This window comes from Paramormyrops kingsleyae, chromosome 12, assembly GCF_048594095.1.
Source record: "Paramormyrops kingsleyae isolate MSU_618 chromosome 12, PKINGS_0.4, whole genome shotgun sequence".
Taxonomy (NCBI): domain Eukaryota; kingdom Metazoa; phylum Chordata; class Actinopteri; order Osteoglossiformes; family Mormyridae; genus Paramormyrops; species Paramormyrops kingsleyae.
Window position 1 is genome coordinate 24,831,688 of NC_132808.1, and position 24,805 is coordinate 24,856,492.

The 24,805-nt window shown below is 39.3% G+C and overlaps 1 protein-coding gene and 1 pseudogene across 1 annotated transcript; one reads left to right on the forward strand and one right to left on the reverse strand.

The window, feature by feature from the left end:
* Positions 1 to 10,466: 10,466 nt before the first annotated feature.
* LOC111848101 (E3 SUMO-protein ligase ZBED1-like) lies at positions 10,467 to 13,310 on the reverse strand. The gene is made up of 2 exons (XM_072718471.1): positions 12,881 to 13,310; positions 10,467 to 11,416 (listed from the first exon to the last, which is right to left on the reverse strand). Exons 1-2 carry the CDS (start codon positions 13,308 to 13,310, stop codon positions 10,467 to 10,469), a joined length of 1,380 nt encoding a protein of 459 aa, XP_072574572.1.
* Positions 13,311 to 16,397: 3,087 nt separating this feature from the next.
* On the forward strand, positions 16,398 to 24,546 carry LOC111844185 (interferon-induced very large GTPase 1-like; annotated as a pseudogene).
* Positions 24,547 to 24,805: the final 259 nt, after the last annotated feature.

Consider the following 24,805-nt stretch of genomic DNA (forward strand, 5'->3'; position numbering starts at 1 on the left):
TGGAAACCATTTAAAGCAAAAAGCAATTTTATCCTAAATGTCTGACCCAAGATTTACAAAGAGCCCCAATGGATAGAGAAGAGGGTTTGAGATATGATTTTTAATGCAATATCAGTATATATGCATTTAACAAGAAAACAACTTCAAGTACTTACAAAAAATAAAGAAAAACAATTTTGGGGGGGGAGGTTCTCAGTTTTAAATCATTCGTACGCGTAACAGCGCAAAGGCGACTAATATCACAATATTGTTCCGTTCGGTAGCGATAGTCTTCACCCTCACCCAAGTTCATTTTGGCTCTGCAGTTGTCTGCCCTTCACTTCACTACTTGTAACTGACCGAGCGGTGCAAAATGTCCTCACCACTCCGAAATCAGCTGGCTATAATATGTAAATCGGAGAAAATATTATAATTTTACGAAGATCTGGGAAGGCGTGGTGACGATTTACTACGAAAAGTATATGACAGAATTAGGAATCCCAATAAACTTAAGCCTACATCCAATCTCGGACACTGAAGAAAACTCCGGAAAACATTAGTGATGGGAAGTTCGACTTAATTAACTGATTCGATTCTTTCGAACTGTCCGTTGAAATGAATCGATTCTAAAATTGATTCTATGATTCACTATTTTTTTTTCGTCTTTCTTTTTGCACCTGACCGTATGACTCAACGAATCATGGGATCAGATAATAAATCGACCGGTGTCTCAAGGTTACGTTATTTGACTGAAAGATGGCGCTGGTGTTCAACAAAAATTTTCAGCTTGACTATTCACAATAAAAAAAACAATATATAAAAAGCAGAAAGGGTGTTGATGCTGAATAAACACATATATATATAGTTCTTATTTTCTTTACTTAAGCCGAATTCATGTGCATGAGTATCAAGGACTGCATCACAGTTAACAACTGCAATATTACCAATACAACCACACATACAATGAGCATGAGTAAACTTGCATGTGTTATGTAAACATCAAAGTTAAGAAATATCTTTGTATTTGATTAAATACATATAGTTTTATTATATAGAAGTGCAATAATTTACTGTTGTGATAAATGATGAACAGCTGCGTTTATTTTATTCCTTTTAACATCGTAACTGCATTTCCACAGTAAACTCCACGAGGGCTCTTGGGATCGATTTGCAAACCATTCGTTTGAGTCACCGACCGAGTGTCTGAAAACCGTAAGTTCGATTCCTTCATCGAATAGACTAATAGACTAATACAGAAACCGAAGCTCATGACAAATCGGTCGTTCGGGTGTTCTTGGAACACTTCAGGACATGAAGGAAGACTGACTTAGTGGACAGACATGGGGGGTATTCCATGAAAGTTTCCCAAAAAAGTCAGACTCAACCTACCTCCATCTCTAAACTTACCCTCATGTTGTTCCACAAACGCAGTTCACTTTTAATTTATCAAGGGTCAGAGAGGCTACCTGGTGCCTTGGGCGGAGCTTAAAGCTCTCTCCCATCTCTGACGTCATAAACGTTTTGATTCACTTTGTTCTGATTGGTCGGTGGGGGGGGGGGTTTGACCAAATGGTATACATGCTTATGCCACGTGCTGCCGATAGGGGGCCGTAGTGTTTGGTGGTTTGTTAAACTAATAGAATAAAAATACATTACATGTATTTTATTAATGTGTTATTTTTAATAACGTTAAGGAATAATAAAACATAGCAGGATGAACGTAAGCTAGGGCAAAACTTTAGTGTTACATTTAAAAAGAAAGAAAAGCAGGCGGATTTTAAACAAGCGACAAGTCCCAAACTTAACTTTTAAAAGAAAGAAAAGCAGGCGGAATTTAAACAAGTAGCGAAACACCGTATTTTAAGCAAACAGGGGTTTTGGCCAAATGGTATACATGCTTATGCCACGTGCTGCCGATAGGGGGCCGTAGTGTTTGGTGGTTTGTTAAACTTTAATAGAATAAAAATACATTACATGTATTTTATTAATGTATTATTTTTAACGTTTTTAAGGAATAATAAAACATATAGCAGGATGAACGTAAGCTAGGGCAAAACTTTAGTGTTACATTTAAAAAGAAAGAAAAGCAGGCGGAATTTAACTTTTAAAAGAAAGAAAGGCAGACGGAATTTAAACAAGTAGCGAAACACCGTATTTTAAACAAACGCCACAATCCCAAACTTTAACTTTTAAAAGAAAGAAAGAAAAGCAGACGGAATTTAAACAAGCAGAGACATGCTCCGATCGAAACACCGTGTTAAGCACAAACGACACGTCCCAAACTTTTAACTTTTAAACAAGCACAAAAGAGCAAATGTGAAAAGAGCACAAACATTTTAAACCCATTACATTTAACCAACGTATTTATAGAAGAACAAGAAAAACTTTTACCAGTGTTAGGTTGAAGCAAACATTTTAGCCCCGCAACGGAGCGAAGCCGTGTGCTGACTGCCTGGTCCAAAGTACCGTGGGAAATGGGCGATCGCTGGGGGGAAGGGGAGGGGCGTAAACACGTTCAAAATGGCGACGGGCGGAAATTGTAGTCTCAAGACTAAGGGTGTGTCCGAAATCGCGCACTTGCGCACTTTTAGTGCGCGATTTTAGGGCGTAGTGCGTTCACACTGACAACTAAGCCAAAATTAAGTGCACTGAAAGTACCCGGATGGTGCACTGAAAACGGCCAGAAAACGCAGTGCAGAACGATGGACACTACTCGCACTAAACGGACGCCATTTTGACTACGTAGCGGAAGGGGAGGGACTTTCGGCAAGTTTAAATAATGGCGGACAACACAGACACGCAAGCTCATTCGGAGGCAACTGCGTCATATAAATGTAACATTAATAAAATTATTTTACTGATGTATACTTCGGTGTGTAGCCTGTCACTCTCTGACGACAGTTATAGATAATTTTGAGTTTGCGATTATATCGGCTTGGAAGAGTTCGCACACGTAAATGTTAGCAGTTTTTTAGCCGGTTAGGCGGTCGTAGATAAGTTATATACACGCAAATAAAACCACAAGGAAATTCATTGTAAATAAAACACGGCAAATATTTTGGGGCGCTGGAGAATCGCGATCAAATGCTAGTCCGTCACTTCCGGTAAGTGCAAAACGTTAGTGTTCCATTTATGACAGCACTTACCCATGGTAGTGTGCACTACAGGAGGAAGTGCGCAGTGTGCACTACGCCCTACATCTCAGTGCACTGAGGCAAGTGCGCGATTTCGGACACACCCACATTGTGTGAGCACGCCACCATCCTGACAGAATGCGCATTAACTCTATTTGTTAATCTGACTTATTTCTAAATAGTATAAATAACATATTTCTAAATTAAATAAATGTCGATTTGTAATAGTATTTTTTAAATTGACAAAATGTATGTACATGTGCCATGTTCACCAGGGTGGCAGAGTGGTTAAGGCGTTGGACTTAAGATTCAATGGACCTATGTCGCGTGGGTTTTCTGGGTAGTAGTGCCTTGCCGCTGGTAAAATGAGCGTACGGCATGACCCCAGAAGCGGTGGTGGTTAAAAGCCGGCCTGCTGCTAGTTTTAAACTAGAAATAATTCTCTTTAACATGAACGTGCTGTTTTAACGCAATGTTTAATACAATGTATGTGAACAGCCTAGACCTAGATGCATTTACTTGTATTGTGTTAGTTTTATTTTAAACAAGATGCCCGATTTTATTTAAATACATTTAATAGCTGTAGGAACTGGTGAACGGTATTTAGCAACATACCATATGTTAGAATAATGCAATGGGTATATTATTTTTAAGGGCTAAAACATCAAACGTGCCTGTCAAGCATATGACAGCGGCCATGCACGGAAGGTCGCGGCCATGTTATTTCAAATAAGTCCCCTTAACCGTGACGTTTTTTAAAGTATTGAAGCACTTTTCTACCAATGTGAATAATAAAGTAAAGCGCCCTAAACATTTTAGACAAAAAGAATCAACGAATAACGCTGGGTAATCCTTTAAAATGTACCCCAGAAGTGCTGCGGCTATTTGCATATGTCCCAGCATGCTCTACTGGAGGTAATGTGAAAGCCTAGACCAGGGGTATTCAACTAAAATTTAAAGAGGTCCAGTTAGAGAAAACTTCTTGAAGCAAAGGTCCGGAAGATCATAATGTCTAACTATTTAGTGTGATCTATATTTAAGTTGCCTATTGTTATATAATACATACTGTATTTGAAAACTGTTCAGCTTTACGATTTCAGGACAGACCAGTCACTCTGTTAGGAACATTACGGCTTTTTGGTTGTGGTTTTAGCTTCGATGCTACTACTAACACTAACGGCACATTAGCGCAGACATAGGACTGCATACGCCGAACTACGTCTTGCTTGGCTTTCAAAGGCGTTTGACGTTCATTGGCGTGGGAAACGGCGGCTCTACTGCTAAACCACTACCGAAAAGACTACAAACGCTACGCCGGTTAAAATAGAAGGTTTTAAATAATAACGTAATGTTTTGGCTATCGGTCCGGGTCCGTATGTGACAGCTTCTGGGTCCGGACCCGCCCCGCGGTCCGCCTGTTAGTGACCTCTGGCCTAGACAATAAGTTTTAGGGCTGAACCACTGTGTTCTAACACAAGGCGGCGCCGAAGAGTCAAGCGAGGGTTGAATTCATGTGTTTTACCATAAGGTGGCGCCGAAAAGCAAAGCGCGGTCCGGCCTATTTGCATATGTCCCAGCATGCAACACTGTCGCAATGTGAACAGCCTAAACAATAAGTTTTAGGGCAGAATTAATATGCTTTAACATAAGGTGGCGTCGAAGAGCCAAGCGCTATCGTCCCCAAGATATTAAACATTTGTCTTAATATCATAAACCGCGGCACCCTGGATTGCGAGAAGAACGCACCCATCCTGACAGAACGCACATTAACTCTACTTGTTAATCTGACTTATTTGTAAACAGTATAAAATAATCTATTTCTAATTAAAATAAAAGTCGGACTCTAACACCACAAGTCCCGACTGTTTAGCAACATTTAGCTAATTTCATCAACGGACGGCTAACCACAAGGAATAAACATCTTAAAAGATGTATTTACTTGTATTTTGCTGAGCCATAGCATATACGGTACAGTACATGCCAGCAAAACGGTGACCATTAGTCTTTAAAAGAATAAAATACATTACAGATGTTTATTAATGTACTGGTTTAAATGCGTTTAAAGGATAACAAAACTTTTGGCAGCGTAATTTTAACCGTGCTTTGGGGCTCGTCAATCTTTTCTAGCTAGAGATGAAAGAGGGTAAAAACAATTTTGTTATTTTAAGCAAATGCGCTATTTTATGTCAATAAAAGCGTAGCCAGTATGTTTTAGGGTGAAATTATACGGTCTAGCATTGTTTCAATTGTTTTTTTGATATGCCAGGCAGCTAATGGGCACAATGGGAGAACGGGTTTAGCTACTGAAGACATTAACTATTTTTGTTAATGTTTAAAGGTATAAAAAACTTTAACAAATACAGCTAAATTGGTATAAAAATTCAGCCTTAACTACAGAAGTAAGGCGAACAGCCCACAAGCGCCGCAAAGCCACGGGTACGCGCACAAGCGCGCTCTCAAGGGTAGGCCGGCGAAACTTGTAATTTTCTCAAGCCGACAGTAGGTGCGCCTTAACAAAATGGGTATTACAGGGCACCTAGCCGCCACAACTTCACGCGCCTTATAAAAAAACACCAGACATATATAGTTAACGCTTTTCTTAAAATTGCATAAAGATTGTTTTGTCATAGGGAAATTTTAAATTAGGATGAGTGTAATATAAATCAATTAGGCAACAAGAACGGTAGGAACTAGTCAGCAGTATATATCAACATACATCGAAACATTTTTAAAACTTTGGTAGAATAATGCCTTAGTTATCTTAATTTAAGGGATAAAAAACATTAGTTGTGCTTGTCAACGTGCTATTTTAAATAATGCATTTTCTAATGGTAAAAACACTGTCATCATGTTTTATGGTGAAATGATATGGGCTAGTTTTGTTTTACAACACATTACAGGATACTGATTCACACTGTAGCTGTTACAAGGCACCCAGGCATGCAGAAGTGTGAAGTTTTAGCACGAGACAAGGATGGGTTGATGGGGAGGTACGGGGGACGGTCAAGAATTTAGTATATATTTTTGTTATTTTACCTTTTTTTTTGGTAATGTGTTATTTTAAAATAAGTATAAAACATGCTATGAAACATTTTATTCAAAGTGCTTTAAGGGTAGCTTTACACGTGCTTTACAAAAGTTTAGTCAAGAGGCGACATGTCACTCTCTTTGAAAATGAGCAGGGCATAGCCACTGATGATTCAAACAAGGAATAAAACAGTTTATCAGTAACTGTTCTTTCGCTATTTTGCTAAGAAATTTAAAGAAGTGGCCTTTAGAGGTTGATTATCAAACTGAATAAAAAAACACCAGACATATATAGTTTACGTTTTTCTTGAAATGTATAAGGATCGTTTTGTTATAGTGAAATTTTTAATTAGTATTAGTGTGACATAAGTCATTTAGGCAACAAGATTTGAGGAAGCACCTAAATAGCGGCTAGAAATGATCGACCAGGCAGGCAGAAGGGGGGCTTTCTTATCTCACAAGCCATGGAAGGGTAGTGTCACGTTCGGTGACGGAGGCAAGCAGGGAAGCAGGAGCGCAAGCCAGGACTTCAGGTAAACTGGGTTTAATGAACTAAAACAGGCAAGCACGGACAATCACGAGACAATACAATGCCGGATCTGGCAGACATGGGGAGACGCGGACTAATATACACAGGACTAGGTAAACGGAACAGGCAACAGGTGAGAACAATCAGGGCTGAACACGAGGTAATGAGGGGGGCGTGGCACACATCGGGATCGTACGGAGCGGGATGCCGACTAGTAAATATTACACCATACCGCTACTCATCACGGCCTCGGCATCCTTCCTTGACCAGTCAGTACATGCAGTATGGGTTCCTATAAAGCCATCCAAGTCTTTTACAGACTGCCATGATGTTATTGCCCCCCCGGTCTGTCCAATTTCAGCTGAATGTTGAACCCTCAAAACAATCTATTGTGCTCTGTCATGAATTGCTAACGGAAGAACTGACAGGTATGCTGCACGCATTGGATGAATCATGCTCTGCCATTAATTGTATGGAGCGCTATACCATAGGGCTGGGCGATTTTGCCTAAAAAAAAAATCTTTGACTTTTAAAGAAAAATTCGAGTTTTGATTCGATTTTCGATTTTTTTTTCCAATGCACTTAAAAAATGGCTGCAGACATCAGATATAGTGTCAAAAGTGCAACTTTATTGCTATGATTGTCCTCAAGAGTTAAAATGCGTAGAATCCCAAAACAAAAAGTAAATGAGGCTCTGTCATTCAACAATTTCAAGCTTTAACCCAGGTTTAAGCAAAAGTGCAACAGCTTCACAGTAGCTTAAATTTTCTGTTCAAGAAATCAGATAATTACAAATTTTGTAACATATAACATTACAGTTAAAAAAAATAAACTCTTCTCAGTATAGTGTGAATATAAAAAATGAAACATGCCTGTGGCAGACATATAGCCTGCTCAAAGAATGAACAAATGTAAACTTTTATCTATAACAACAAAACACTTGCTTGTTAGATCTCTGAAACATTGTGCATGCTCATTCTAAACATTTTTTGCAAGAAAGATGAGCCTGTCCACAACCTCTGGCTTAAGGCAGGCCCGGTTGCAGGTAACTATTCCCCCACCCACACTAAATACTAGGCCTGTCGCGATAGTCGATAAATCGATTAAACGCACGATAAAAAAAATGACCTCGATAATTTTTCCGGCCGCGATAATTTCATTTGCATACTTGTTTGTTATCCGCGACTGAATGACAACTCTCGTTTCCTTAGCGTAGGACAGCGGTTCCCAAACTAGGGTACGTGTACCCCCTGGGGTACGCAAGAGGCTGTAGGAGGTACGCGAGCGGGGGGAATCACGAATTCGAACAACGAGACAGTCAGTAATTCTCACAACAGCGGAGTCGGTGTCCTCCAAAAAAGCCGTAAAACACAAAATACAGTCGTGTTTATGTCATGTGTTTTTGTGCTTATTAAATTTAAGTGTTCCCAAAGATTAATCCCACAACAGTAATAAAATAAATGTCTTTAACATAAATACTAAAGAATAGATCGCTTTAATCGCTATTACAGTTGGGTATGGGCACGCGGTCTTATTTAGAAAACATATACAAAAAGAGACGCATATAATGTTTAATCATTCGTTAATTAGTATTTGTCCGGTCCAGGAGGTTAATTTTGGGGATCGTTAAAGTGATAGATCACCTATCTTGATTAAGCCTGATTCGGTTCGTTATATATATTATGTAAGGAATAATTGACTCCGGACCGTTGAATTATTAGAAAAATAATGCACACCCGAGGTGGTTATTCCGCTTATTCCGTTACACCTCGGGTGTGCATTATTTTTCTAATAATTCAACGGTCCGGAGTCAATTATTCCGCTTATACTACGGTTGCCACACCTCAAGACATCGATCAGATGATATATTTCAAGGGATTCGTCCGGTTTTTCTACTTAAATCGCTATTGTGAGTAGGATTATTTCTTCCGCATCTCATCCGACTCTTTTGCTAGTTCCAAAACGTCATTTTAAAGCTGGCAATGGAGGCTTGAGCCGTTGATAGCAGACTAATGCAGTTAATAATGAAGTTATTAGAAAGAGAGCGAGAGAGACAGAGACACAGAGAAAGAGAAACAGAGAGAGAGAGCTTGTATGAATTAGGCTACCTCTGTGTGTCCCTCAACAGTGTTCTGAAGCACCGTCTCTAAACTGTAAGTCTGCTTTAAGATGCAGCGCTGTTATTACCTCGCTAGTGAGAAATGTCATGTGTAGCCTTTAAGTTGCTACACTAGGCTAACTGTCTAGCTGTTCTTCGCTGATCGTTTTATGTCTTTTGTCGTTGCCGGCTGCCTTTGATGTCCGCTTCCGTTTATGTTGTTTTTCATCTGGACTGTCTAATACTGCTGCAGCCCAGTTGTTGAAAGTTTCATATTCACCGTAAATATTAAAATTTACTTTCGGAAAATCGTCTGTCATGTTGTTGTTTTTGTTAGTCCTGTGTGCTGTATAGGTACTGTATGCTAATTTCCGTTATTACAGTTAACTATGCGAAGTGATATGGAACTGTAATGCGGTCAAGAGAGCTGCCTGGAACTACGTTCGCCGTGCGTTTCCCTGAAAATAATTGCACACCTCAGAAGGTTCGTCAGCCAATCAGATTCAAGCATTCAACGGTCCCGTAGTATAATAAAAAGTAAATATTAAGTAAGAATGAGAATATGAACAACCATGGGAATTATTTTTACAGTGAAAACAATTGATATTAATTATATTGTATGTTCTTGAGTAATCGATAAAATCAGTATATGCAAGACATCAATCTGTAATAGTGGAAAATATGTCCAGTTGATATGTCCAGTATGATCTAGGTCTGTGTGGTCAGACACTGTGCAATAAACAGAATTTTTAGGAACATGGCAAATGTTCACATTGCAGCATGGAAGTAGGTTCACTGTCACAACGCTGACCGGGGAAGCAGAGGCGAGGAGACATATAGGATCGATCGGGGAAATGCGGGGTTTAATGAGCAAAAGGAACACACACTAGCGGTAAAGCAGAATTACAATACAATGACAGGACTGGAGAAACAAACGGAAACACGGACTAAATACAATGGACTAATGACAAGTTTGACAACAATCAGTAACAGCTGGTAAACACAGGGAATCCACACAGGGTTAACGAGGGGGCGTGGCACACGGAAAGAGCGGACGATCGGGACATGACACTCACTGGAGAGCTTTGTCACAGATAAATTAACTGTCTCTAACAGCGTCTAACCGCACATTAAATAAAGTCCTGCGTATTTTTCTATTCTGAAATTCTGCCATGGCATGCACCAGTATGATGCTGGTGCAACTTTCCCAGGACCCTAGTCAAAAATATCTGCCACTCTGGTCGCGGAAAACAAGCGCTAACGGAAATATATAAAAAACATGGGAGCGGTAGAAGATTTTTTGAAATTTGACAGGAATGGGACTGTACGGGAATGACATCCCACGGGACTGAACGGGATGGGAATGGGTTTTGAAAATTTGGTTGAGCCTATTGTTTAATATTTTTTGAAGTGCAATTTTGTTTACATCCATTTTATTTATTGTTTTTGGTATTTATTCAAGTGCATTTTTTGTTAACAGAGACTGAGGGTCCATTGCTTTTATTGTTTTTGGTTGTTTTGTTCATTGTTATTGTGGATATTTAAAATGTTTTCCATTTTCAGTGTTAAATAGTCTAAAAATAAACATTTCTGAATTTTGAAAGGCGTATGTGCATTATTATGCCATTATCATTATTCTAGATGAAAATGGTCTCAGATGGACAATATTATCGTTTATCGCGATAATTTCTTGGACAATTTATCGTCCAGCAAAATTTGTTATCGTGACAGGCCTACTAAATACCCTCTCTGAGGGGGCACTAGTGGCTGGAATAGAAAGATATTTTTTAGCCAGTAAGCTTAGCCTTGGAAAGTTGGGCTGATGCAGCGTCCACCATTCAAGAGGATCTGTGTCTGGCTCTATGTCTGGAATAAGGAAATACGTTGCAAGCTCAGTCTCAATTTTTGTTTTCTCAGATTGTGGGTGTGGCGTGATGGATGGTGCACTGTTTTTAAAGAAGGCACCCAGAGTCATTTTCGTTTTTGGTGGGGTGTTCTTTTGAACAGCTGAGGGACCAGCTTCCTCTGTGGTAGAGTTGCAGAGAACAGAGATCTCAGACACCGCTCTTTTTTTGACAACTTCCAGTTTGCTTGCATCAATGTAGGTTGTACGGAACCTCGGGTCTAAAAGTGTGGCCATGTCCAAAAGTTCCTCTTTCTCCAAATCACAGTATTTACTTTCGAGGTAACGCATGATGTTAGCTTTGATTGTTTTTGTTAGCTCCAAATCTTCCTCCTCTGGCAGGAGGAGACTTGTTTTAAACAAATGCAGCACTGGTTTGATGCATGACACACTGACATATGATTCCCCTGACAGTGCATCAGTGAAGTCCTGGAGAGGTTTCACTGCTTTGTTGGTGGCTTCTAATACTTCCAAATCTTGCCACGTGGGAACAAGATGACGCGTTTTCTTGTCCGCACCCAGGACACGAGTTATTGCCTTCTCTTGCTCAAGAAAGCGCTCAATCATCTTTTGACGAGACCCCCAACGTGTTGGGGATTCTGAGATCAAAAGATGCTGGGGAAGTCCAAGCTCAGCCTGCACCTCTGTCATGTCTCGCCTTTTTTTCCAGCTGTAGGAGAAGGCTGATACAGCTTCTTTGCAGACCCCTATGGCCCGATCGATCCTTGGATCCTTCACACCATTCTCTGTAATAAATGTGACAAGATATTTAGTATATTTTTTGTCACTCTAAGCTTAAACCAGGGCTAGACATAAGCCGCGGCACCGCGGCCAATGGCCGTCGTGCCTTTCAAAATTGGCCGCACGCCTCCTCAAAATTGAAGTACCTTACGGCCAAGATTGGCCTGCCTTTAATGTTTGTCTGGTCGTATGCCCCCTTTTTACCGAAAGTAACGTTCATTACACAAAAGACTTGCGCATGACACGGTCCACTTTACCTCGTCAACAATCGATGCATCTGTACTGAACCCGAACCCAACCTTCGATACGAGAAACGAGGTCGACCCGCACATCTCGTAATTCCCAACTACTGAATGAACCGCAATGAATTCTGGACTAATACGATCATGTACATGTTCGTCGCATGATTGGCTGGTACGGTATGTATCGTCCAGCCTACTATGGAGCCACAGCAATGACAATGGTGCATCATCGGGGGTTACGTTTTTTGATTGGAAAAGCCATCCGACGGTTTCCGAATAACAGATAGGTGTCCTCTTCGGTAATCATCGTGTAGTTGTCGTCTGCTGCTTATGCTGTCACCATGCCTCGCAAAGATTGAGAACGTAAAAGAAAGCAAGCTGAACTCGCGGCTACTGCCGCAAAATGTTGCAAATTATCTACTTTGTTCAGGTAAGTGTCAGATGGTGTTGTAAAAAAACATTTGCCGAGGCAGAGCAGATTTGACTCAGAGAAGTACCAAGCTCTGCTGGGAGGATATAGGACTGGTAGCGTGCAGTGTGCAAAAAACGAACGTCAAGTCAATTGTCATGTACACTAAAAGAATACGGGTGTTCTGAGCAAACAAATACAAAAATATTGACGGCTCCTTTATTGTTGGATTTTGTTTTTTGAAATAAAGCTATATATATATCTATAAATATATATATTCTGTCTCAAATCGAAGGTCGTATTGCGTAGGTTGTCTAAACTTGGTAATTACAGTAATTGGTAATTAGTGACTCAGTATTGACCCAATTCCTTTTTGCAAAGTTTCTGCTTTTTTGAAAATAAAAAAATGCATCCTTTATGGAAATAAAATTCCTCCACAAGGCCCGAGGTGTCCTATGAAATTTCCAGATTTTGGCCTTGTGCCCAGGCTTAATGGCCTTGTGCCCTAGAAAAAATATGAATAGCCAAGGCCAAAGTGGCTGTGCCCTCCTAAATCCTTATGTCTAGCCCTGTTAAACTATATATTTGATTACGTGAGTTTTCAAAATTGTTTTGTACTTTTATCACAATTTTAATAGTTGTAACACAGTTTAATACATAATGTATAATGAATGCAGATTAAGGAAAAGTCAGGTTTATTTATGTAACCCAGTCTATGTGTGTAAACCAGTTGAAATATATACCATGTTCTGGCTATTAAATTATAAGCAAACAGTACTTTACAATGTGCACCTATTTATTCTTACACCAACTCTTACCTATAGCGTTGTGGAGTCTGTGGCCAAAACACTGCAAGCTGGGCCAGTTGTTGTCCTTAAGGGCTTTTATGATGTTGGTGCCACTATCAGTTGTCATGCAGACGAGTCGTTCCTCCGAAAGTCCCCAGGAGCTGAGAGCGTCTTTTAAGCCATGGGCAATTATGTCACCAGTGTGGTTGTTGGGGAAATACGCTGTCTGAAGGCAGATGCTGCGCTTAGTCCAACTAGTGTTGATGTAGTGAACCGTCAGACTCAGATATGGCTGCATCGTCCGGCTGGACCACAGGTCCGTTGTGGCTGAGTAAAACTGCATCTCCCCCAGCTCACTGCGGATCTTTTCCCGAGTTGTATTGTACAGGTGAGGCAGCGCTACATCGGCGAAATACTTGCGACTGGGGACAACGTACCTCGCATCTAATACTTTCAGCATGTGATTAAAGTTTCGAAAGTTTCGACAGAATAAATTGGCAGCATGTCTGTGGCAATATAAAACGTGATCGCCTCTGTAATCGCTTTCCATCGCGCTCCGTTCTTATCATAAGGTACACAGTTTGTAAAGCTCTCAGGAAGTGTAGTTTGCTTTTTAGCAGGAGTGCTAGAGGAGCTGTTTTCGCTACGGAGCCGGCTGCACTTCTCCCATTCTTCGGGATGTTTATTCCTCAGGTGCTGGAAAAGATTTGTTGTACTGCTGCTTCCAGTAGCAACAGCCTTGAAACATATTTTGCAGCAAGGCTTCGTCTGTGTTTCGTCTGCTGCATCAAAACCAAACCAGTTCCAAATTACGGAATTACCTGTGCCTTTCTTTGGAAGTAGTTCTCTGCTACACGCTGCCATGTTGTTTTGACTGTGTTAGGCGGGGCGGGGGCTGGCTCATATCGCGCTACGGTAACCAACAAGGACGAAACGCGGAAAAGTCCGAAAAAACTATTGTGGCAAAAAACTAGAGTTTGCAAAATAAAAATCGTTTTAAACTACAAAATCGATAAATCGATTAAATCGATTTTTTGCCCAGCCCTACTATACCAAGCATAATTGCATCACACTACTCTTCGAGTGCAGCGTTCATGTCAGGGTCTTGACTTGTATATTTCAAGAGCACAGTACATTGCATTGGGTGAATTGGTGAACAAAAAAGAAATAACTGACCCTGTCCTTGTGTCCACAGTCTCACATTAGTCACGTTAAATGAATTCCCGTTGACGCACTATTATCGCGTTAACTTAGACTGCCATAGTTTTAATATTTTTGGTGACAACAACAATTTTGTTGGTGACAGCATACCTCTCATTTTCAATAAAAAATAATGGTAAAATAAACCTCAAGAGAATTATATAAATAAACTCAACTGGTCTTATCTTGCCTTACATGTATGGGCATGCCTTGCCTTGATTTTGTTTTAATTTATTTTGTTTAAATAGAGATTCCTGACAAAGTCAAAAAGCCTTGATGCAGTTCACAAATTTATGTGGTGCTTTTATGCATTTTAAACTTAAAAAGGATGATTATGTAGTAACTAATTGAGTACTACTAAGCATTAAAAAAACATCATTTTAATGCTTAGTAGTACTCAATTAGTTACTACATAACCATCCTTTAAAGCTTTCAGGAAGTTGCCTGAACTGAGAAAATGTTGCCATTGGTCAATAAGCAGGTATCTCTGTCTCTGTACCTCTTATTCTGTAAGAAGACAAACTAATCTTTATTAAATTAACTGAAAAATCTTTAAGGAACAAGTCGCATAGTTTAGATGGAAAATGTTTATGTCATAACGGTGGCAAAATGGTTTGCACTGTCTTCGGAGTGGACTTTGAGTCTCCGCCATGGCTCCGTCTGTGAGGATCTGCTTGTTCTCCCTGTGTCATCGTAGGGTTTCTTCTGGGTGCTCTGGTTTGTGCCCACAGTCCAAAAACATGCTGAGGTTCATTGGAAATACCAATGGAAATTGTGGAAATTGCCCATAAGCATGTGTGTGTGTGTGTGTGCACATGGGCACACACCCTGCAATGAGTTGGCGCCCAATCCTGGGTTGTTCCCTGCTTTGTACCTGTAGCTTCTCCAATAGGCTCCGACCCGCCTGCAACCCTAAATCAGACAGGTTGGTACAGAAAATGGATGGATGTATAATCATTGATAGTACAGTTTATGCATTATTTACATAACACTTCCTATAAAATAAAAAAGCACTTTTGTTTCACACCTCCAGGATTGTGTGTGCTGTTGCTCTTTTGGTTTTCTTTGTTAGGAGTTTTCAAGTTCTCAAATTTAAAAATAAAAGTAGAAATATTTAAGGAAGATTTTAAAGAAGAGTTTATTATTAAGCGCAAAATTTTCATTGGTTAATCAATGTATTTTTTCTTGGATTTGTGTTCTGTTACTTTAGAAAAAATACAAATATACAGGGATGGACATAACTCATATTTAATGTGCATTTGCACCGATATGACAAGAAATTACAGTGCATTTTAACCTTTATATGCTAATTCGTACTTCATTTGCAGTATAGAGGTCAAAATGCAAGGTAATTTCTTGTCATGGACGTAAAATACGTTCGTATTTGCGCTGTTACATTAATCGATTGCCGCACATATCGCTTTTAAAGGTGATTGCGTACTTGGGTACCAGTCATGTCAATTCCTGCATATATACCCCTTGAGTCAGTTAGTACTGCCAATATGAATATAATACTTCAAAAATAGAAGTTAAATATTCCTTAAATTAAATATTCCTGTTATATATTATTTCATTCAGTTTTTCTCAATTTACAGAAATGTTCTGTTGTGGTGAAAAAACACGAGTCTCGGGGATAGCAGACTCTTTATTGATTATATGATGTACCAACGACAACCAAGGCACTGCATCTACATACAGCAAGTGTAACGCCCTCAGGCACTTATTCCCCTTTTATATGGGGAATATACTTGTTGTTCACCATGTTACTTTTTCAGGGCAGTTTTCCTCTTTAGCTTACAATAACCAGCTGAAACCGGTTCTGTGGTCTCAGAGAGTTTCCTCTAACAACACTAATTCTAAGTCTTCTCAGCAGTTTATCTACAGTTCATATAATAGTTTTCTTGCAGCCTTATTGGTGCAACCCACGGTTCTATCACAAGGTAAGAACTGTTAAGCAAAGCTGAAGTTGATGCTGAAGCAAACAGCGCTGGGTGTTTTGTACAAGAAAATTTGTTTTTGTTTTTTATTAATTGGTCCAGCTTGGGAAATAATCTTTGTTTTCTATCCAGAAATCTATTCCCCTAAAATATGACATGAAATAAATATGAATGGTAAAATATTATTTTTAAACACATTTTACTGGAGCATTTCAGTTTAAAGAATTTTTAGTGCAATTTTAAAAATTGTTTGTTTTCCCAAAAGACGCTCACGTGCTCTTTATAGCCCAAAATCAGAATAACTGATTTTAAAAGATATAATTTAATATTTCATGTAATTAGGAAAACTCAGTGAATCATGAATTAATCATAACAAATACACCTACGTTTTAGGGTGTAGAACTGAAATTATGGAAGCCACTTCAAGTAAGCACCTGAAGGTGGCAGCCCTTGGAAGACCCTTCCAGCTGGGGATGCTGTATGATGGGCGTAATGATTGTCTCATTCCAGGTAAGTTGCTAAATCAAACAGCTGCTTCTGGTTCAGTATCATTGTGTAAAAAAAGGATTGTGCAGTTCTTGGGTTGAGCTTTCTGAGACAGAGAGACCACATGTATCAAATGAAAGAGTCTAATGGATTCTGAGAAGAGGGTCCATTGAATGTACATGTTACTGCTAATTATATATAATGGGTCAGTATCACAGAATAGCCAAAGTATTTTGGCTCTTGGTTCTTTCACTTGGAGTATACCAATTCCTTCCTCAAAAAAAGACAAAGAATCTGGCAAATGAATCTCTGGCAAATGAATGAGTCAGAAATAGGAGACTTTTATTATCCCAAAGGAAATGATCTTATCTTCCCTGATGGCTGAACTCGTGCTCTGAATGGCTGAACATGGTTAATGTCTCTCCTTTTCAAATACACACACACACACACACACATACATAGTTGAGAGTGCAGGGTCTGGCCATTTATCCGGCATCCCTGGGGCATTTTCTGTGACTTGTCTTAATGTATTTAGATTCCACAGATCTATGCCAGTTCTTTCATGTGCCACTACTGAGTAGAATGAACTATACTAGAGCCAAGTGATACAATTAAATTCTTCAACAAAAAAATTCACCAAGGTCTGAATGATAATTTTCACAGGCCAGCTAACAAACTGCCATCAATAAAAACGAGGAGGTGAGCAACTGAAAATCAATATAAAGTTTATACACCCTACATTTAGAATTTAGAATCAGTTTTCTGTAGAGTGTTTCTGGGAAATTTACAAAAAGAGCCATGGAATAAGCCGAGATGGCAGACGGCTGTGTTGACATGATGGCAGCTACAGGCTCAGTTTTTACTCTCAACTGTCATTCTTGCAGTTCTGATTTAGCTGCTCTTTGTTGTTGCAGCAACACAAGTATACTTACAATAAAACTGCATTTACAAAACTCATCAATGCAGTTCAGTTTGTTGTTAATATTTCAAAATTAAATTACATCCATACATTTTCTATACCCACTTATACACAGTTGCATGGCAGATGTTAATTTAGTGGTCAAAAAGTTTGTATCTCTTTCATATTTATGAAAAATACACTCAGAGAAAAAAAAATCATTGTCTCTGGGAAAAAGTTTGACAGTTCATATCAAATCAATGACAAATCTTTCCCTGTTTCCCTTTATGAAAATTAATTTTTATATAAACCAATAACAATTTTTTGTCCTATGCAGGAATTACATTGTGGGATCATAATGACCTTCAAAAAAACACAGATGAAACAATTCAGCACAACACAGAATTTGATGTCATTGCAACTGATTCTGTAGAAGATAAGGCATGGGCTTTGGATGTTGATGGTTCACTAAAAGCGAGTTTCTTAGGGGGACTGGTTGAAGTAGGTGGATCTGCCAAATATCTTAAGGACACAAAGGCTTCGAAAAAACAGTCACGTGTCACCCTGAAGTATAAAACAACTACGAAGTTCAAGCAGCTGTCTATGAGTCACCTTGGACAAGGAAATGTTAAACACCCATATGTGTTTGAGAAGAAAATAGCGACACACGTGGTAACAGCAGTGCTGTACGGTGCTCAGGCATTTTTTGTTTTTGATCGAGAAGTTTCAGAAACTGAGGACCAGCAAAACATTGAGGGGAACCTGCAAGTGATGATAAAGAAAATACCAAAATTGTCAGTTGAGGGGGAGGCTTCCTTAAAGCTGACAGACTCTGACAAAGCTACTGTTGATAAGTTGTCTTGTAAATTCTATGGGGACTTTGCCCTGAAACAAAACCCTGTTTCCTTCCAGGATGCTGTAAAAGTATACACAACACTTCCAGGTCTGCTGGGTGAAAAGGGGGAAAACGCTGTGCCAGTCAGGGTGTGGTTACTCCCCCTGGAAATCTTAGATTCTTCTGCTGCCAGAATAGTGCGTCAGATCAGTGTCAGATTAATAAATGAAACACAGAATGTGATAGATGACTTTAATGAAATAGAAATGCAATGCAATGATATTACAACCAGAAAGCTTATTTCATACTTTCCTGAATTTGATCGAAAGATAAAATCCTTCAAGGATATGTGTTTGGAGTACAAATCAGTGTTTCAGAGATCTTTGTCAAGCATTCTACCATTAATTCGTGGAGGTGGAACAGAGGAATGTGTGCTTGCAAACATCCTAACAAAGAAGGAACAGTCTCCCTTCAATAGCAATAAACTTAAGGAATGGCTGGACTGCAAAGAGCAAGAAATCAACCTGCTCCAAGTGTACACTGATATGATGGAAGACACAAAAATTGTGGCATCAAAGAGTGAGCTTCAAAGTGAAATCTTGAAAAACAGAGATAAGAATGTAGTGTGCTTTGCATTCACATCACTGGGTGAGGAGGAGCCGTATGTGTCCTGCTTGCAGAGTCACTTAAAGGCTCTTTCAACTGCAAAACTAACAGAACCAACAGAGGAAGATGGGAAGGATGTCGAACCGTGTGAGTTTTTCTTCTCAGGTTCCGTGTCAGAAAAAATGAACGAACAAGCAATCCTCTTCATGGATTTTGCAAATGTAAACAAGGAGAATAAGAAAACACACTTTATATCAGCATCCATACCTAATGATAAACACAAAGGGGCAAGTATTTACCTTTACAAACATGGGATTAAAAAAAGTGACCATTTTGAACCTCCGTCAAAGCCAGAAAGACCAAATGCATCTGATGTCACTCATGACAGTGTGACAATAAAGCTGAGTCACCCCCAGTATGGATCCAGTGAAATCACACACTACCTGGTTGAATACTGTGCTAATGAGTCAGATAGTTGGCAATTTATTAAAGTACCCAAATCTAACCTAGAATGTACTGTGTCTGGGCTGCTTCCCCACACAGACTACAGATTCAGATACAAGGCAGTGTGTCCAGCAGGTGTCAGTCTAACCAGTGAAGCTGACAGCATTAAAACTTTGCCCACAAGTCCCCCTGGGAAGCCAAGACAAAAATATGTAGACTCAGACGAGATTGTAGTTACTTGGACAAAACCAGATTCAATTGGCCATGGTGTCAGCATTGAAAACTATGTTGTTGAGTACAGAACTGAAACAAATGAAAATAAGGCATACTGGGAAAAAAATACTAGTAAAGCAGAAGTCTTTAAAATGAGTGGGTTACAGCCAGACACAGCATATTCTATTAGAATCATGTGCAATTGTGGTGAATTTGGTCAAAGCAAAGAAAGTCTGACAGTCTCTATTTCAACATTATCAGAGACACTAGCTGAACAGAAACTTGGCCTCAGCGACCATTTCCCCAATAAGATTAAGCTGAATGATATTCTTGTTATAGACCATTTATCTATGTATCTAAATCAACCAGATACAGTAGAAGACCTGAAGAGTCAATATCTGTATAAGCTCATGATTTTAGATTACAATGTCAGATATCTCTGTTTTAAACCAGTAGCAACTGATGCACCTCTAGAAGATAATGGTACAGCCTTTGATGATTTTGATGATTTGTTCAATAGAGAAGAAAAACCAACCAGTGGAGCAGATCTGGCAGATACAGAGTCGCACATCCATCCCATGGATATCCACATGGCGGTCTTCCACTGTGCCAATGACTTTCTAAGACAGTACATGTACACAAAACTCTCTGCCTGCCAGTTTGCACTACCTTTCTTAGTCCCCAACCCGTGTACAGAAGACCTGGAATTCCCTCTTTGGCCTCTAAGGCACATCAAAAAATCATGGCAAAGTATGACAAGCGCAGACAACCCTGGAAAATACCAAACCAGGCAAATGTTTAGCACACCGGTGCCAGTTGTCTCTTTTTTAAGGCTTGGGAGCTCTTTCACCTCCAAATCTCTAATTCTGAATTCTGTCATTAGCAAACAGAGACACAATGTGTTCTTCAATCGGCACTGTAAAGGCAGTGCTCCAAACAGCATTGTTTTGAATGGGGTTGTCGAGATCGCCTGGTACTGTCCAGGAGGAAAGAAAGATGACATATTTGATGACTGTGTTGCGTTTCTAAACCTTCATGGTGACGCAAAAGACCATCAACAGCAACTTGAATTTCTGCAGGCAGTGAGTACGGTGAATGTGCTTCTACTGTCAGAACAGCCACAGCATGAAGAAACAAAAACAATTTGTCAAAATCTCTCTAAGTCTTCTACCCCATTGATCTGCCTATTTTCTGGAAGTGAAAGGGTTCAGGGTTCAAAAAATCCACTCATAGTGAAACTAGCTGCCAAGAACAGGAATGAAGCAGAGTTAACAGAGGAACTTATAACCAATATCAAGCGATGCATTGGAAAAAATAACAAGAAACAAAGCATTGAAAACTGTTCTAATGAAGCAAGAAAACTAAAGTTCAAAGTTGATGAAGACAATCAGTCATTCAAAGATGGACATGAACTGGCGCAGACTTTAGTTTCTTTGTTGAAGGAAAAACGCATTTCAGATGTCAAAAAAGAGTTTCTGCCCCTGCATGGTGAACTGTGGCATAACTGGTGCTTGAAAAATAAGCAGCAGTATCGCCTGAGTTGCAAGACAAATGTAAGCATTGAACAACAACAAAGTGTGATTGTAAGTGACATGAAAGCCACACGTCAAAAACAGAGGGAAATAGCTTTGCCACTTAATGATTTCATGAGATCATTCTTGGACTGTTTAACATCAAGTGGTCATTCAGAAGATACAAAATTCTACATGCTGCAATGGCTCAGAGTTTTACTCGATGACTTATCTTCTGACCACCTTGCAAGACTCGAGGAGAATTACCACTCAACTTGGTCCCAAATGAGAAATGTCCCCAAAACTAAGGAGAAAGCAGAAGAACTTGATAAGCTCAGAAAACAGATTAATTCCATATCGGAAAAGATGGCTGCAAGTACAATTGGATTACAGCACATCATGAGAGAGGTCGGTCAGATGTATGAATGTTCTGTTAACCAGTCTGTTGGTGCTCTCCCTGCACTTGGAGCTAAAATGCTAATTTCAGGATACCCACTAGAACTGATGGATGGAGATGAATCACATGTACCCCTTATTTGGGTACAAGCTGTCCTGCAGAGTCTCATTGATAAGCTTGGGGACAAAAAGGTGTATGTGCTGTCTATCTTGGGACTCCAAAGTTCAGGTAAATCAACCTTGCTGAATACTATGTTTGGTCTTCAGTTCACTGTAAGTGCAGGGAGGTGTACGCGTGGTGCTTTTATGCAGATGCTAAAGGTGGATGAGAAAATCAGAGAGGAGCTTGGCTTTGATTTTTTACTGGTTGTTGACACTGAAGGTCTTTGCTCTTCAGAGCTCAGCACTAAAACATCACTGAATCATGATAATGAACTTGCCACGTTCATCATTGGAATTGGTGACATGACTGTCATCAACATCATGGGAGAAAATCCATCTGAGATGCATGAGATCCTACAGATTTGTGTGCAGGCTTTCTTAAGGATGAAACGGGTTGAAATCAAACCAAGCTGCATATTTGTGCACCAGAATGTAGCAGAAGCATCACCTGGTGATAAAAACATGGAGGGGAGGAGGCGCCTTCAGGAGAAGCTGGATGAAATGGCTCAGACTGCAGCAAAGGAGGAGGGTATTGACGACGTTTACAGCTTCAGTGATGTCATACAGTTTGATTTGGAATCTCAAGTGTTTTACTTTAAAAATCTCCTGGAGGGGGATCCACCTATGGCTCCCCCAAATCCATCCTACAGCCAGAATGTTCAGGACCTGAAATCTAAGCTGCTTTCAGTGGCAAAGTGGCAGACAGGTTTTCGATTCCCATCATTGTCACAATTCAGACAGCGAGTCCGAGACCTCTGGAATGCACTTTTGCAGGAAAATTTTGTTTTCAGCTTCAGAAATACATTGGAAATTATGGTTTACAGCAGCTTGGAAGAGAAGTATACTCAATGGTCATGGAAGTTAAGGAAATATTCTTTGGAAACACAGACCAAGTTGAAAAACCAAATAGGAAGCAACAACATTTCGGGTGTCAGTATCACAGATCTGATTTCTGACTTTGATGAAGTTTATACTGGATTAAAAAGTGAGATTGAGGCACATTTCAAAGAAAACAAACATGCTGAAATCCTTATTAAATGGAAAGGGAATGTTGAAAACCGACTTGAGAGCCTGAAGAATGAGCTCATTGACGAAACCTATGAACAATGCAAAATGCTAAATGAAGTTAAGAGAGGTATGTCAGAACTAGATCAGAAAAAATCACTTTATGAAAAAAACCTGATGCAAAAAAGCAAAACCATGGCAACTTCTTTGAAGTTGAAGGACAAGAGGCTCACTGATAAACAAGTGGAGGAAGCATTCAATTCACTCTGGGTTGAGTGGGTAGCTGAAATAGCAAAAGATCAGCTGCCTGTTAAGCCAGTGCATATAAAAGCTATAGTGGAGAGGATTCTGTGCTCTCGCTTCCAAAAACAGGCAGATATCATGAACAAGATTAAAACAATATCTGAAAAAGGAACGTTTGAATTTACAAAGATAAAACATATCACGCAATCTTACATAGGAGCAACATGGGAAAGTTTGAAAGAAACATTTGGAATGGGGACTCTCCAGGAGTTTGCTGAAAATCTCCACCAAAATGTGAATCACATGGTTGATGAATACATTAGGAACAAAGAATTGGAAAAGACAGATTTCAATCAAAATTTCATATTTGAAATACTAGGTAATGTTGAAAGACATATTCAGGAATGTGAGCGCAATGAAAATGTGAAATTCACATATGAATACAGAGTTGACTTGTCAGTTCTTGTTTGCCTTGGTTCTGTCCAGAGGTTTCAAAAAATGCACAAGTCATTCAAGAAAGCTAACAACCCGGTAACCTACCTGCAAAGTAAAAGGGAACAGTACTTCCAGATGTTCCAAAACTATTGCAAAGGAGCAATATTGTGACAATTTTTGCTCAATTTTAATTCAGAAACATTCTGCCTGTAGTTGAAGAGGCAATTTACAATCAAACTAAGCTGAAAATTGTTAATATTGTGAAATGTAACAATCCAGCATTCAGTGGCAAAAAATGCAACCTTGAAAGTCATATACTGAGGCACCTTGCAAATCAAGAGGAATTTAAGTCATATACAGAATACATTGATAACCCAAAGTGGTATTTTAAAAGTTTTATTGGAGAACATGCGGAAAGTTTTTGCGAGATCACAAAAATTGCAGGAGATGCTTCATGGAAATCTAGAAGAAATAAAATTACGCATTTTATGTATCAGCACAGAGGTATCTGATGAAGTGAACCTGAAGAACGGCAATGCATCCATGTGGCTCAATCATTTCTGTACAAAACTTTGGGACCACATTGTCATAAACAGGCAGAGTCTGACAAGCATTCAGGATGAAGACATTAGTGATACAAAGTTTCTGAAAGACATGATGGCCAAGTATCTTGAAGAGGTGGTTAAAAGTTAAAATATGGAAAGTGTTGATGCATCTTCTCAGCATTTATGCCTCTTAAAACAGAAAATAAAAGAGATTCTCTACAAACAGCTTGAAGGATGTTGGGCTCAGTGTCCTTTCTGCAAGGCCATCTGCACAAATACTATCAGTAACCATTCTGGTGACCACAATGTTCGGTTTCACCGGTCCAGTGCCCTAGGTTGCATTCATTATGATTAAACAGATAAATTTTCAAATAATTTTTGCTCGTCCATGGTAAGCAGTGATAGTTCATTTAGGAGTTGTACCAGTGGAAAGTGGATCCCCTACAAGTCCTACAGAGATGCTGGTGACCCTTATGATAAGTAGAGCATCACCGCAGATGGGAGCACACAGGGTTACTGGAAATGATTTATTTTCAGGTTTCAGACGGAGTGGGAGGATAGATGTGGATACAAATTTAAAGGCAAAGGTGTGATTCCTGACAGCTGGAAAGGAATCACAGAGAAATCAGTGCTGGAGGAATTAAACATAAGAGACTAAAACTACTGCAGTGATGCATATGCAAGATAAATCTCACAAGGAAATATGTAGTGTTTTAGTTATAGACATTGTGTACCTGTACATGTGCAAATGGAAAATAAAAGATTTAGAATTATCCTTTATCATGGGGTAAAAAAGTGTAAACATTTAATCTTTAATCAAAGTCCCCGGTGTTGTAGAGGTTACGGTCCCATGGTTCTGTTTGAATTTTATCATCATTATTTTTTTATTTTTTTCTTATTGTAATTTTCTTTATTTTTCATGTTTTAAAATGTTTGTAAAGCACTTTGTAAACTCTGTGGTTAAAACAGTGCTATATAAATGAAGGTTAATTGAAAATACACAGCCTATGGACGTTAGCAAAGCATGGATTACCTTTCT